Raw genomic sequence first — 16314 nt, forward strand, 5'->3', positions numbered from 1 at the left:
GACATCCTCAGATTGGATATTGCTATATGCTTAGCCTGATTTTCACATCTTCCCTTTTTCTCTGACCTGTTCAAACCTCTGAGGGCTTCACACAAGATCTGTTTTTATAAGATTAAATTAGACACAGGTGAACTCTATTTAATATAATTAGGTGACCCCTGACTTGCAATTTTCTTTTATTGAATTTATTTTTGGAGAAAGGGGAGTTTGATTACAAATGCATTCCTCAGTCCTCAGTTGTAATTAGAAAATGTATATAGTTCCACTTCACAAATATGTGTTAGTTTCATAAAATCCCCACATTGCAGTCTGTAACTTAAGTGTGATAAAATGTGGAAAAGTTATGCGATTACTTTATCAAGGCCCTGTAAAATAGACAAATACACAAATCAACCAAAGGTAATTGTCTCTTTTTTACACCTGGATTTATTGATACACGTACTATAAAACAGTATTAAAGGAGCTGGATAACAACAGTATTGTTAATGCTATAAGTCCAACAGTACAATATAAATACAAAAACACACACACAGAATGTCTGTTGACAAGCTACAGTTCAAATAGAAAACAAAGAGATACAGTAGAAACTAAGGAAATGAAATCAGGGATGTTGCTCTGCAAAAATAATGTGTTTTTTTCTTTTAGGACAAACTCAAAATCCAAGGTTACAAGTTTTCACACAACAGAAACAACTAGTGCAAAAAAGCCTCTAACATAATAATCATAAACTACACATTATCTAATATATATATAATATATATTTATTTATATATACCTTCATACAAATAACCCCTTAATTTGGCATTTTATCATTCATAAAATAATTTAAACATCCTAGCAGACACTGAGTGGCACATCTGAAAGCGATGGAATAAACTTTAAAAGCACTTTTTACTCATTTTTATCTCTGTTCTAGATATGTGGTGAGCTTTAGATTGTGTGGTGTGGTGCAGTGAGAGGAAACAAAACAAAAGGATAACAAAAAAAAAAGAGGCCAGTGCTTGATAAATGTCCTTCCCCGACATGACAGTCTGTCCCCAAGCTCTTAAAAGAAAGAACACTGGTCAGAAAGACAAGTCATTTAATTACATTCCATCAGAATATATACATAAGCATCTCTTCTACCATTATTTATTACAGCAGAATAAAACAGAAAAAAAACATTCTCTATAAAAGGCCAAAATCCCAACAAGTGCCTTTGTCCCCCTTTAACATCTTATATTAAGTCTTTGTATTATTTGGGTAAACATTTGGATGCTGTTTCTTTTCTGTATTCATGTTGATCAGGGTTGTAGATAAAAGCCATCTAAAACCCCCAAACAGTATTCTGGTGCAATTCGGCTCAATTTTAAAGGGAGTTTTAAGTCTACAAACTAAAACAAGTGTGTAATGCAAAACAAAGTTCCACTTTATCTTGAAATAGCTTTTATTGCCTCTGGTCATGTAAAAACAAGTATAAAAACACACCACTTTTTGGTTACTTCTTTCTGTATTTGACCCTCTGTTTGGGTCACCTTTATCTATCAAACTATCATTAGATCTTTTTTGGGGGAAAGATGAATTTACTTTTGCATAGTACGTATGATCCTGTGGCCCCAAAGAATTTATACAGACATACTCAATAAATTAGAATCTGTGATACAGCAAACCTCATTTGACAGATTGAAAGTAGCTTTAGAAAATTAGCAACCTTTTAAGCAAGTATTAAATTATTCTTTTCATTAAGCCCACTTTTCTGGATTAAAGTTCTTTTATTGGTCCAACGTGATATTCTAATCTTAAATGTCACGTTTTGATTAGCGGCAGGTGGAAAATCATCATAACTAACAAAGGTTTAAGCTTTAGTGCGTCTCACTTGGTGAACTGAGTTACTAAAATAAATGAGCTTTTCGACAATATTCTGATTTACTGAATATGAGAGAGATGTATTCAGCTGGAATATGATGAATGAAGTCTGTGCGAAAGTTATTGCACCATCCATTTGACTTTCTGTATCAAATAGTAAATCAACAAAAAAATCTGACTGAATATTAGCAATAACTGATTACCCGTCATCCCTTTACAGGTATCCAACTCAAAAAGACATCAATATTGGTGAGGAAGGGGTCCTCTCTCTAAGAGTTACCTTTTAAATAGTTTGGTTTTTTTAAGATACATTCTTACTGAAAGACAGAGAATCATACAGTAGTGCACTGCTACATTTCCCACATTGAACAACCTATCATATACAAAGTGCTCAGGACAGGACTGGTGGTGTGTGTACAGTGTATTTCACAAAGTTTATTCACTTCTGCTGGAGTAACAGACTCAAACACCTCCTCTCCCCTCTTTACACACTGAAACTGTGAGTTTATTGGGTGCCAATTAAAACAAAACAGGAATAGATATCTGCTGTGTGTGAACCATGATGCGTGTGTGTGCTTGATTCTACCAACAGCTGAAGCTTTTGCTGTGTAGAAAACTCACTGAAGTCAGCGACTCACTGAGACCTACGTGCTGCAGAGGAGGAAGGGATGTGTCTGTTTTTGTTGCTTGATCCGTAAAGTAACGTTTCCTGTCCCCGATAGAAGGGGTCGCGCCCCCGGTGGAACAGCGACAAGCAGTGATGGCTCAGTGGTACAAAGTTGATTGGCAGGATAAAAGGTGCAGAAGACACGGGGCGTGGCTGGAGTGAACAAAGGAAAAAAGCTTCCACGTGTTTGAGTCAAGATTAGATTAACATTAGACTGTTTAGAGAGAATAATCTCTGCACTGTAGAGGTTGTCCTGTAGGGGGAGTGTTTCTGCACTGCTCTGTGTGTGTGTGTGTGTGTGTGTGTGCGTGCGCGTGAGTACGAGTGTGTGTCAGTGTACATGTGTGGGCCCGTGACTCGGTCAGTCGCTCAGACCACCGTGGCAGGTCTGCGGTCCATCTCCTCCTCCAACTTCACCATCTGCTGGATGTCCTTGGCCTTTGGGGAGATAGAAAACAGTGACTCAGACGCAGATGTGACTGGAATGTGGAAGCTCAAACATTTTGCAGAGAATTCATCCGTCTTATCCTGCAAATTCCCGTTTGCAATCTCAGTCTGCCGTTTACGACTCTCGAGTAAGTTGTTTCGCTGTGCAGATTATCAGAGTAAAACAAATCCTTTCATGCTGGTGATAGTTGTCACAAAATGTCAACAGATGGATGTTGTCACATGCTATGAATGTAAATGATTGTGAGCTGGAATGAGAACGCATCACATCAGGTTGTGAGCTGGCTTTTTTTTGCTTCGTAATGGCTGGTGAGTCATGGTGATAAATGAGTCAAGCTGCTAGTTGGCATGCCTGACACCTTCAAGTGCTACAGACTGAAAAGCAGGATTGGATTTCACAATAGAGAAGTTTCTTTTCTTTTAAGCCGTGCCTATTTTCTGCTTTAATTTGTAAAGTCATTTCAAATAGTTGGGAGAAACAAAAGCTATATCAATGAAAACAAAGTCAAATTTTGAGAAGGCTCTCCAGATATCACCACAGAGAGACAAAAGAGATGCACAAAGGGAAACATGTCCATGAAATGAAGCACAAAGCTGGTATCAGAGGTAGAGCTGACAGATGATGATGCCTACCTTGAACCTGTTTGTTTGCATGGTGTGATTTCAAAAGCTGTGACGGAAGAAGCAAATCATAAAACAAAAAATGAGCATACATGTTACACATGTACAGATATTGTGACAGATGGTGAAAGAAAATGGGACATGACCTCACACAGCCAGCATCCCTCACATTTTTGCACAACCATGGTAATAATGTATAAAAAGATTAAATCTTGACATGCAGTAGCACAATTTCACAATCAAATTACAAAAATCCAATCTCTTGTATTACATTTATCATTAGGGCAAGTGTTAATGTTTTTAATCACTGATTCCAAAAACAATGACAATAATTCTTACAAAATTGATGTAGCTGTAGTATTTTTATGTCGCCTTTATAAACTGATTAGATTGAGAATCTTAGATTGACATGACAAAATCTGGACGATTTATAGTAATCATCTAGCTTAACCAAAATGTTTCTTCTGACAATAAGTAAAGCTAAAGTAGGGTGATACCAGCAGAAGCATGCAAAACGAGGTAGTAAGCACTTATTAGAGGAGTTTAATTGCAAATATAAAAGCCTTGTTACTGAAAACACACTGATATCCTTTCCACTTAAATCTATGTGAAATTCAGGCTCCTTTAGTTCATTATCATCTGCTTACCTGCTCGTTGTGCTTCTCCAGTTTTTCCAACTGCTCCCTCTGATTTTTCTGCAGCTGCTCCATCTCCTTCTGTTGTTTCATAGCCAACTGGAAGCGAATCAGAACACAAACGTTTCATGACTGGAATACAAAATTATCTAGAGACTTACTTGATAGCACTGCTTTAACTTGTTAGTTACTTATGAACATTTTCCATGATGTTATAAATGTATATAAAGTTGTATTTTTTACTAGCGTTTGTTGTTAAGAAAGTAGTTTATATACATCATAGCAAACATACCCTCTTCCTCTCATCCAAAAACTTCTTGGTGTTGCTGCTGTTTAACTCCCGCACTCTCCTGAATGTCAAAAGCATTCATCTCATAAGAAAAACAAGTAATCATACGGAGCTTTGCAAAAATATTTCTACTCCAGATAATACTTTTATAAGGCTTTGTATTGTGACCCACCTCTCTCGCTCTGCCTTGTTTTTGATACTTTTGTCTTGGCTGATTGCTTTACTGTTCTCCATGGACATCTTGGCCTGGTTGGCACGCATCTCTTTGCTTTGCCTAAGTCGCACATTTCCAGAAAAAAAAAAGACTAAATGCCACTGTTGGTCCTCTACTGTGTTTGGTAGAATTCTGAGACTATAGCAAGTGAATGCGCAGTGTGTGTGTGTGTGTGTCTTACCTTTCATGAATGAGTTTGAGCTGCAGGGTCTGCTGCTCCTGAACACTAGAAAGGAGCTTCTTGAGGTGCTCACACTGCTGGGTAACATGACTGTCCTTTATCTCGCGCTCTTCGTTGCTGTGACTACTGATCAGCTCTGACCACTCCTTGGTGTGTTGTGCTGTGATGTCTTTCACCTGTCCACACACACACACACACGCACACACAGGCAGACAGACAGCACGGTTGAGTATTGATTGTTTTCCAAGTATGGCCATCTCTAGGAGACGTATTAGTTTTTGATACCTTTGCTTTATGATCTGTGGTGAGAGTTTGGGTCTTATCTTCTGTCTCCTTCTTCAGCTCTTGACAGTTGTTCTCCCTGTCAGTAAACAACACAGAAGTGAGAATCAAAGTCATCTGGAACCTGCAGATTCACACTGTGCAGGTTCCAGAGTGTGAATCTGGAACCTGCACATAATAATGTTTTTATTATGTGAAAACATTATTATGTCATTATGTTTTCACATAATAATGATCTTGCTTGTCTCGTGGTTGTTTCCTTACCCTCGTTTCTTGATGGCTTTCTCCAACAGTTTCTCCAGATTAGTCTTTTCCTTTTCATGGAGGGACACCATCTTATCCACCTGAGTGCAATGGGCTTTCTGCATTGCATTTTGATCCTGTTGTGTACATAGAGTAAAACCATAAGTGGATGGATGTTTGCCTTTTGCACCAATATAGCTTTGATTTAACAACATTTGAGACAAAACAGGCAAGTTGTCATCATCTTTATTAGTAACAGATGTTGCTAATATTCATATGTTGCATAACAAGAGTAATACCGTGATAATAATTAATGAGGTAGCGTGACTGAGCTAGCATCCACCATGGTCTCCATGGAGATAGCTGGCCAAAACAGAACTTTAGCAAGTCTAATTTCTTCCTAAGCATTCGTCACGTGGTTGTCTTCTGTTTGTTTACAAAGGATTGTCTGTGTTTATGTGAGCAGGCATAAAATGATGAGGCAGAAGATGAAAGGTTGCAGCATTTCCCTTGTTCTGCTTCTGGTTTTCTGAGCTTCAATCGCCATCAGGAATAAGCAGCAGCCACTTTGCATTACCAACAAACTCCCACCTACCTTTGAGTGTTTCTTCTTTAAAGCGTTGAGCTCCTTCTGCTGCTTTTTAATCAGCTTTAGGTAGCTCTGCAGAGAGAAACGCAGATGTAAGGTCGTCTTATGCTGGCCATAATGAGGGCTGACACTGAACAGCATAGTACTATGTACAAGGTCTTGCAAAAATATTCCTACCCCTTAATCTTTCCCACATTATAACCTCAAACTTCAATGCATTTTTGGTGGGATATTGCAGCTGTTTTTCCACTGTACACTTTTAAAAAATGCATTTTCACTTTCACCCTCTCATACCCTTTTAACTAGAAAAGCTTGAATACTTTTCGTCGTTTAAGATGCAAATTTAGGCCATCACAACCTCCCAGGTTTAGCTTTCAATGATTTTAACTGCAGCTTCCTTAGGTATTTTTATGACAAGACACATCTGGTAGGCTCTAATTATTAGAGTTTATCACAAACGTAATTTGAGTTAAGTGATTTTATTCCCAATAAAGCCATAGTATTTATGGCTCAAATACTATCTATAGTATTTGAGATAGTATTTGAGCCATAAAACACAAATAAAATTAACTATGGATGATTTGATTCCAATTTTTTAAATCACATTCTGTACTCCTACATAATAACCTGGGTTTCATACCAAACTATGGAAACTTGACCTAGGTAGATTAAATATTCAGGTTAGTTAAGCTGTGGAGAAAAAAACCCTCATTAACCCAAAGCACAAATGCTTCTTAAGCAATAAACTAACACAAAGTAGGACATAATTGCTGGTTCTCAAATTTTTTGTTGTACTAAAAGATCTAAAATGTGAGACATAAATATGTAATTTGCTTCTTTTATACCAACATTCCATAAAATCCGATGCATCTAATGGCCTTCAGAAATCAGCTGTGTGTAACTTGATAAATGGTTCTGTTAAGGCATCTGAGGTTTATTAAGAACAAACAGCAACACAGAAGGTGGGATTGGGTTATAAATCAATACTCTAACAAAACACTTTGAAGATTGAGGTAACGTGGAAAAGGTTAAGGGGCAAAAATCCTTTTGCAAGGTATTTTTTTTATTTAATTAGGCTTTTTTAAAATAATCTTAAACCCTGAAATCCACATTAATCACAAATCTTTCAAAAGTGAAGCAGATGTTGACTAAACCAATACAAACCTTCATTTGCTTTAATTCATCAATGCTCACATTAGGCACAAGCGCAGCATCTAAAACAGCCGCAAAAAAACTCAGTGTTTACAATAAAAACAGGGTGAGTATGTTTAAAAAAATTGATAAGAATTCAGCGTTTACCCTTCTTGTTCTCGTTTGTGTTGTTCTGGACAGAGTTGGAGGTCTGGGCCATATCTGAGCTGGCTTGTTGTGTCACACTGGCTTTCCCTGTGTCTCCTTTTCCCTTTCCCTTCTTGTCGTTCTTTGAGCTTCCATTGGGAACATCTGCTATGTCATTCTGTGAGACGATGGGTAAAGTTAAAATAGGAAGGTGTTTTTATTGTGAAAAGGCAGTTACTATTTCCATTTGTTGTGTGTACCGTGTCGATCCCCAGGGCCTTCATCTGGTCGGCTCTCTTCTCCGCTATGGTCAAAAACTTCTTTGGATCTGATAGAGCATCCACAATTGCTGCATGCAAAAATATTGAAAGAAAAATGCAGTTGTAAAAGTTCACTATCCTTCAGATAAAACAAGTGAATAAACAGGGGAGGGGGAAATACAATCATATCAAATGAAGAGGATTCAATTTTGAGCAGTGCTGTACTGGATAGGGAGAGAAGCTAATAGTCTCAGTAATGGCTCCACACTCAAAGCCTCTTGGCTTTATTTAATGGCAACTCCAATTGTCCAACTCATTTGTATGCTTGTGCCCGTATGAAGCAGTCTGCAGATTTACTGTCGTCATCATTTGTGCCGTGCCATTACTGCAAATGTTAAAGCTAACCCACCCGGGGCACAGGATGAGAAGAGACTTGCTAAACTTTCCATTTCTCCCCTGCTCTCCCTGTAGGCTACAGACGCCTTTTTATTATCAGCCATGAATAATCTGAGGGGAGTTAAATACTGCAAGTCAGAATGAGGGCCACCTGTAGTTCTCTGTTAAAAAATAAAAGACTTCAAGTGAATAAATGCACATGTCGCTGCGAGTGTGTGCGAGTGTAGTCCTGCTGCCCTCACCTCCAAAGCCGTCGGGCACGTACGTCTTGAGGATGATTTGGCAGAAGACGGTAGGCAACGACAGAGGGTTGTTGCCTTCGTTCCTCAGGGAGATGTGACGGTAGCCAGCCTGCAGGCCGTCCAGAGGCAGGATGCGCTGGCCAATCAGCTTGTTGTTGTCGTCATACACCGCGATGCGCAGCACCGCCAGATCTGGTAAGATTACCTAAAGGTAGGGATGTTGGGAAAAAGGTTGGGAGGGAGGAAAACATTTCTTTATTTAAATAACGGTGTGAGAAACACAGAGCGCAAATAGTGAATCAAGTCAAGCAGCCAAATTTAATTTAAAGTAGTGAGTCAAGGATGAAACTGGGGGCATTACATGAAGAGATGTAGAGCAGTGCGCTACCGATGAGGCCATGTGTTGTGATCAGTGTGTCTTTAAAAAAAAAAACTAGGGAATAAATGTGTTAACTGGTTCTGAGTTGGGAGATAACTGCACATAATGGGAGGATAAATGGATACAACGGAGATGAAGCTGGACATCAGTGGTTGGAGGCACTGTGTGTGCGTGTGTGTAGGGGTGTGTATGCTTGCATTTCCATCGACGTAGTACGAGTACTGCTGATGTGTACTGTTTGCTCAGTCATCTTGACAGCAGTATGTAAGCACTGAATTGTACAGCAGCATCTGCAGGCATTTGTAAGCGTGGACGCAAAACGAGAGACCCGGCAGCAGCTCCGGGTCTGATGGCCCTGCTTTGATAGCAGTGTGTGTGTGTGTGTGTGTGTGTGTGTGTGTGTGTGTGTGTGTGTGTGTGTGTGTGTGTGTGTGAGAAGGAGAGAGTAAAGCAGCACTGCGGCAGGGTTTGATGGATGGTGTGTGTTAGAAAGCTGGAGTCACAGTCATGGCTGAGAGACTTCCTATTCTGCTGAGAGCAGCACTATTATCTACACATGGCTTTCTGTCTCAGGTCTTTCAGTTTCTTGTTTCTCTTCTTTATCTGTAATAATTTTTTTCTTTCCTTGTTTCTATGTCATTTATTTTACCCTCATTTCCATCTTCATCTTTGCTCAGACACAAACTAATGTACACCTCACAATTTGCCCCACGTTGCCCAGCGTTGTTTTAGGATACTAGAAATAAAGACTGTTCAAGCCTGCAAAAGGCTCTACTACAAAATTATGAACCATTTTGCGTTGGTTTATCACAAAATCCCCCAAAAATTCATTGAAGATTGCCCTGAGAATTGGAGGATTTTCAAGGTCTGGATATGAACTATTTGTATTTATGCCCTCTCTCATTGCGTAAATGTTGTATTCATAAGTAAACCAATCCTTTTTTCATTCTTCCCCTCCTTTCAATTTGATCACAACTGGACAAGTCTGCATGCTTAAGGTGTTGGATTTTATGTACTAGTGGGAGATGAAGAGTTTGCATAAGCTGAATTCATGGATGTAGTGGATCAGGAGTAAATTGATAGTAAACTTTTTGATTTTTATTTTAAAAATGGACAGAAAAAGTTAATGTTTTTGCAAGAGCAGTGCAGTCTAATTCGAGAATGACAGCATCTAGTCTTGCTTCATACCTTTCTGAAAACAAAGGGCTCTTCATTGTAGGCTGGATTCAGTCCATTGTTCATCACCATGCGTGTGCGGAACTCTTTCCGGATTGTATCCGTAGGCAAGCCGTACATATCAACTTCAACGTATGTGCCAATTTTTTTGTCAGACAGAAACTGTCCTGAGAACACCTGAAATTTAGCAGGAAAACACAACTTAATGCAGATTTTACAAAGAAATGTTAGTGAGGATAAAAATGATAAATATGCTGCTGTTCCTGTTGTAATAACAGCAGCCGGTATTCTGATGGACTAACCTGGACGCTGCAGGTTGCTGCAATGACGCCATCCACCGGCGTCTCAGAGAACGGGTCAAACGTCCTGTCTGACCGACGCATGAAGTCTGGCTTCAGCAGGTACCTGAGCACAGGAACAACAAAATCACCTATGGGTAAACTCATTGAATACTAATATTTTGAAAATCACACATTTCTACCAATATCAGAGAGAGAAAAACCATTAGACACTCCACATTAGAAAATATTAATAAAGATGGTTGTCTGCAAATGCCCTGCTCTCCTCACAGATGACATTCCTAGTATTAGCAGTACAATCCCTGCCCTCAGGGACAGTATTAGCCGAGGAATGGAGACGGCAATGGGAGGAGGAAGATGTAAATGAATTCAGAGACGAGTGAAAGGGAGCGTCCTTTTCCAAAGCACTTATTGGCTCTCAGGGGCAAGTAGTAGCTACTGGCAATAAGTAATGAGATGTGACAAGTTGTAATTGATGAGCCTTAGAGAGAGGGAGACGGAGGGTGTGTGGGGGGTTTCTGCTCTCACCCACAACAGCCGTTGTACTCAAACTTTCCTTGGTTCAGCTGCATGGCCAGATCTGAAAGAGCATAGGGGAGAAAGAATAGATTTTACTAGCAATTTCTTACATTAGAACCACAACAAATCTAAAATTATGAAGATAAAAACCCAACATGCAAACAATAAATTAGAGTACTGGCAAATGTTTTAGATTTTTGTCTGAAAAGCAGAGAGAGATTTATTTCTTTAACATCTTTGCTCTTAAATAATCTACTTCCAAGAGCTCCACCTCCTGTGTAAAAGGCCTCCAGCTCTGAACATGCCCTGCACACAGCGGACCATATGGTCAAGCCGCTTTCGCTTCCAGATACAGAGCAGCAGCTGCTGTTCAATAGGCATAACTCACAATATATATGTGTTTGTGCACAATTTCAAAATGTTAGTTTCATAAGAGACTTGCGCAGTCAAAAGCTGAAAAATAAACAGGAGCAACTGTGGAGATGAGACAAATATATAAAGTGTCAGCAGGTTGGTTGTGTTAATATTTGCACAAGAGACTCAAACAAAACGCTGCTTGTTCTTCCTAGCTAGGAATGTAAACCTGAAAATAAGTACTGCATATCGATTCATGCAACAAGAAAATGAAAAACTTGACAGTGTGATGCAAAAAAACGCTCCTCTTGCACTTTTCCATATTTCCTCATGTAACAAGTACAAACTTCAAGAATTTCAGCAGGATTTTTTGTAGTAGACTGAAACAAATTAACATGTAATTGTGAAGTGGAATTGTGAAGTAAAATTATATATTTTTAACCATGGACTCTACAGCATCTATTTGTATTCACCCTTTCTGAGTGACTATTTTGAAGGAACACATTTTACTGCAATTACAGTGAAGCTTTGCACATCGAGAGACATAAAGTCGAAGACCATTGACCTGCTGGAAAATTTACTTAAACCCCAGTTTTAAATTTTGTGCATCCTCTAAATGCCACTTTTTTCCCATGTGTTAGTTCTGTTTATTAACTGACCAGGTCCTCTGTTGCTTGTATAGACAAGCATCCCCACAGCATGATACTGCCACCACCAGGAGTGAAACAGAACTTCTTAAGGTTTTCTTCAAAACCATTTACTTTTCCCCACTCTTTCATAAATAGATTTTATTCATGGTATCAAAGTATAGTGGACTTATGCTGCACCTTTTAACTTGTTTTTTTATGAATAAGGATCAGAAATCTTGTCATTTTTCTTCCGTTTCACAGTTATTCACTGTTTTGCCTAAGTTTGTGGTTGTAATGCAGCAAAATGAAAAGTCGAGGCACTGAAAATCAAGTAATGTGATTTATGTGAAAGTGATAATACTGTATACACTATAATACTAGTACATATAATAAATAACATGCAGCATAAAACATTAGGTTCCATGTGACGTCTGAACAAAAAGTGTTATCAAACAGATTTTAATTCAAACTAGGTGCATGTCACGCTCTTATTCCTTTCTATCATCTTTAGCAGCTGATTAGCGTGTCCTCCTTCAACCATACCATAAGATCAGAGGTGCTTTTCTATATTTCGGGAAAACAATAAATACACATGTGTGTGTAAGAGAGGGAGAGGTCAGAAGTCCCATGTTGGATGGTACCTGGGGTCTGGAAGTTGAGGGAGACCATCTGGCAGCCTGCGTTCCAGAAGATCTGAGGCATGTAATTACTGGAGTCCACCCTGCCTCCTTTGGGGTAGATACGGCTCATCTGACGCTTGTTGTAGCTGCACTGATGCTCAGGAAAATTTCAAAAGGGATTAAAAAAAAGAAGGAGAGCATGTGTGTTTCTGCACATGTGAGTGTGTGATTAAAAATGTGTGCATGTCTGTAACGGCAATGGAAAATGCACAGGATGGTCGAACAAACCAACATAACTTAGCAAAGACATAAAGCTTGAGACGCTGCATGTTCTGTTTGAACAGAAAACACAGAAAAATATGCAGCTGTAGTAACCAATGATTTATGAGATCTCCATTTAGTTTAAAGAATGAAGGTGTACTTAGTAGCGCTGATCATGATATCATAAGGTGTGTCCATTAAGTTTTTCAAATCGAAAGGAGCAGTAATCTCAGTGGCTCAAAGGATACTTGACAAACTCGATGGCGTTGGTCTTCAGATAGCCCAGGCCCACTGACTCGTTAAAGGATGACATGTTGTGGTGGATATTCCTCTCTGAAAAACACAAAATAGGACCAGAAATGGTAAAATCAGGCTCTTTGTCTTGGAGGCTGTTTTTCTGCTCTCCACATCAGTGTACAGAAAACAGACAATTAACCTACAGAAGAGGGACAAACTGTAATGATCCTCACCTTCTGCAACATCAAAACCCTGGAACTTCACCGGCTGTGCATAGTTGACCATGGCTGAGAGATATGGGTGGATATTTGTGGTGGCTGACTCATATTTATATTGCGCTATTAGAGCCTCCTCAGAGTCCTCTGCCACGTCTCCGCCCTGCACACAACACAGCAATAGTTACAAATTACTTACAGTGTACTTAAATATCTTCCAAAGAACTCTACACAGTAAGGAGAAACATCGGCGGGTTCTTGCCTTCTTGTTGTTGTCTTGATCAGATGCCTCAGAAATATCTGTGGCGTCTGTTGCTTCAGAAATCTCTGTGACCTCATCATCAGGTACCTGGGAGGGAAAAAAGGTCAAATCATGAGAAGCCCTGTAATTTTTACAAATATGGCTAATCTGACTTCATTAAAATATTTATCAACATCATTTGCTGCAACTTCATGTAATGTTTACCGGAACTAAAACTGAGGCAGGAAACATTTTAATGACATTTTCAAGATACAATCAATGGTTTGTTTTTTTTGTACCTCATGAATAATTTAACATAAATGTGATTTCCTTCCCCCTATTAGCTACTTTTCTGCAGTGGAATGTGAACAACTTCTGCTTTCAAAATAAGAATTTGAGGAATTAAACTGGAAAAAAACGGCGTAAAGCTGTATAATCCGTGTATCATTTGTTCTTTCCATTTTGAAAACAAATAAAAAATTAAGCGATTTGTTCTTGAATTGTATACACAAAGTAATTCAGTTGGCGTTTAAATGAAGTCAATATATTTAACACATTTTTTCTTCCAGTTTTTAGACAATTTTATTCCAAACTGCTGTGAAGTAAGCCCTTAGTTTTATTTTGAAGTGTTTGATAAATGCAAAAGCTTACTGTGAAAATTTTGAAAAATGTTTTCAAATCAATTGAGGAATCAAAAAAAACTTTGACAGAAAACCAAATCAATATTTCAAAAAGTTGATTCTACAAGAAATTTGTCAGCATTCAGGTGAGGAAGAAAAAATAGCTTACCTAAATATTGTTTAATGCTATGAACTTAGTATGCATTATTTTCTAAATCAGCCACAAGCACACAAATATTGAGACAAGCATGTTGTACAATAGTTGCAGGTATATTAAAAATCACAAGAGTAACATCATAAATGTTTAAGCTAATTGCTTTTGCTTCTGTAAGATTTCATTTTGGTCTATGAAATGATCTGAAAAGTGCAAACTACAAACAGCTTTTTGATCCTCAATCTACAGACTGACCTTTTTGATGCTGTTGCTGCGCTCTTCCTCTTTTCCAGAGCTGATGACGTTGCTCTGGGAAACACTGTTCGTCTCTTTGTCACTGGTGACTTCTGACAGAATGCTGGGGGCCTCTGAATTCAAATCTTTATCTTCAGCTTCTTTTTCCCCTAAACCAAGATACATAGTATGAAAAAAAATGTAGTTACTCAAATGTATATCAGTCCCTTTTCTTTTAATAAACAAATTAGCTATATGGAGTTTTTCTTTTACACAGAATCAGACATTTTTTTGGAGAACTGGTCAGAAGGGAACATACAATTAACATGGCTATAAATGTATTAATTCAATTTCAGTGCTACAACGTGTTGTATAACTCCAAAAAATGAAAATTTAAAAAAGCTAAACTGATTTAAATACATTCTGGAGAAGCATTTTATATTCTGACAAGACATATTTTTTAAGAGCAATGTGAGGCTATAAATCTTAGAATACTGTAACAAGCATGGAAGGGGAAGCATGATGCTGTGGGGCAGACTTACATGTGGTATTGGTACATTGCACAAAAGAATTATTGCAATTGTATCATTATGTGACTGAAACAACTACTCAGCTACATAATTAGAAGCTGAATATAACATTTATAGCCAAGATAATCAGTTATATCCAACATATTGACTATGCCTGTCCAATTGATCAGTTTACACAAAAACAGTTAAAGTTGTATTCAGCTGACCGTTCTCTGCATCGTCCTCATTCTCCTCTCCCATAATGATAGCAGGAGTGTTGGTCTCGCCGGCCTCCATGTGCTTCTTTAAAGCTTCAAGTTGCCCTGTGTCACACATTCACAATGTTTATAGTTTCCAAACTTAACAGCACATGATGATGAAGTTAAGCGTCTGCACTTTATACGTACTCTGCTCCACTTCAGGTTTTAATCGCTTATTCTTTATTAGGATTTTTCTCTTCAGGTCGTTTGGTGAAGGTAAAGGATGCCCAGGATCCATCTGAAGACAGGCAGAGAGAGACATGACACAATCCCAATTCTATGACTGCTTGTTTTATATAGTGGGAAGACATTTCAGTGAGAGAAAGAGGAAAACTTTACTGGGTAGTTCTCTAGAGGCTGCCTGAGAAGGAGGTCGCCAAAGAGCTCCTCACAGTACTTGGCCATCTTATACTGCTGTAGTTTACTGGAAATAAACAAAAATAAAATACAGTGAATAAACTGACATGTTATTACAGTAGATATGCTAAAAACATCAATGGAGAATGTACCTGCAATGATTTTCAAAGGATAAAATAACAGGATAATCAGATGTGACAAACGCCGTCTCCTTGATTGCTTGGATCACATCCTGTGGGGATGAAAACAGACATTAAGGAGTTAGGATATGCAGTTTCACAGTATGAGCACCAGGTGGCAGACAGCTATAATAAGCGAAAACAGCAGCACTCATTTCTTTTCTGTCTCCTCTGTGTGCACATCATTTGAAAGTCTTTTTGAGCTTGGCTGGCTTGATACATTCTTTTATGATGGTCAAAACCAGATATTTGTAAAGACTTTTATTTACCAAACAGAATATGTTTGGTAATCCTAACTTAAAGCAGGAAAAGTTTAATTTGATATGATGTCAATGAGTAAAAAGGTTATTCATAGTTTTACATAAGTAGAAGTAGTTACCTGTTTATGCATGTGACAAAAGTGGATCTCTATGTTTTGCCCCTAAACATACTGGAGGATACAGTAAACAAAAAAACTTTCTGAAGAAATGTAAACGGGGCCTGCCAAAGTGTGCCCGTCGGTTGGAACCCAGCCTACTGATGCTAATAATTAGTAGAAATGCTAAAGAAAGCTACAATGCACTCAATAGCATGTGGAGAGTCACAAGCATGTTGAAAAAAAATATGGACTTAGTCCATTCAGTATGTTAAAACTACTGCCAAAATTAGCCAAAATGTTAATGTTAGCCTAAGTGCTGCCAGTGGCATGTGGGGTATAACTAGCATGTTGTCTCCATTCGGTGTAATAAACATGGCTAATAAATAAACAAAATAGCTAAAAAGCTTATTTTAGGGAAAAAGATACTGCCAATGTGGGCAGTAGCTACTGCTAATGTTTGTGCTGATGTTAATGCACTGCCTTCGGATTTTTACTTCTGCGAAAGTAAAAATCTGATATAATTA

At 38.4% G+C, this 16314-nt stretch overlaps 1 protein-coding gene across 4 annotated transcripts in view; it reads right to left on the reverse strand.

The window, feature by feature from the left end:
* Positions 1-400: 400 nt before the first annotated feature.
* plcb4b (phospholipase C, beta 4b) overlaps positions 401-16314 on the reverse strand; it is a 66579-nt gene continuing 50665 nt past the window's right edge. For 3 of the 4 annotated variants that reach the window (XM_008398323.3, XM_008398322.3, XM_081602069.1), the window contains 25 exons: positions 15406-15485; positions 15236-15320; positions 15044-15134; positions 14864-14959; positions 14149-14297; positions 13141-13227; positions 12897-13041; positions 12675-12759; positions 12187-12311; positions 10572-10623; positions 10047-10149; positions 9757-9921; positions 8190-8394; positions 7552-7640; positions 7313-7469; positions 7178-7227; positions 6020-6085; positions 5446-5561; positions 5185-5260; positions 4900-5075; positions 4677-4778; positions 4508-4565; positions 4228-4314; positions 3593-3629; positions 401-2950 (listed from right to left, as the gene is read on the reverse strand). In XM_008398323.3, the coding sequence (XP_008396545.1) occupies positions 2874-2950; positions 3593-3629; positions 4228-4314; positions 4508-4565; positions 4677-4778; positions 4900-5075; positions 5185-5260; positions 5446-5561; positions 6020-6085; positions 7178-7227; positions 7313-7469; positions 7552-7640; positions 8190-8394; positions 9757-9921; positions 10047-10149; positions 10572-10623; positions 12187-12311; positions 12675-12759; positions 12897-13041; positions 13141-13227; positions 14149-14297; positions 14864-14959; positions 15044-15134; positions 15236-15320; positions 15406-15485 (2559 nt within the window). In that variant the 3' untranslated portion in view covers positions 401-2873. The remainder of the gene's footprint in view (positions 2951-3592; positions 3630-4227; positions 4315-4507; positions 4566-4676; positions 4779-4899; positions 5076-5184; positions 5261-5445; positions 5562-6019; positions 6086-7177; positions 7228-7312; positions 7470-7551; positions 7641-8189; positions 8395-9756; positions 9922-10046; positions 10150-10571; positions 10624-12186; positions 12312-12674; positions 12760-12896; positions 13042-13140; positions 13228-14148; positions 14298-14863; positions 14960-15043; positions 15135-15235; positions 15321-15405; positions 15486-16314) is intronic. The other variant, XM_008398324.3, reaches the window with a different exon arrangement.

The sequence above is a fragment of the Poecilia reticulata genome, chromosome 21 (genome assembly GCF_904066995.2).
Source record: "Poecilia reticulata chromosome 21, P_reticulata-male-v2, whole genome shotgun sequence".
In the NCBI taxonomy this organism is placed as follows: domain Eukaryota; kingdom Metazoa; phylum Chordata; class Actinopteri; order Cyprinodontiformes; family Poeciliidae; genus Poecilia; species Poecilia reticulata.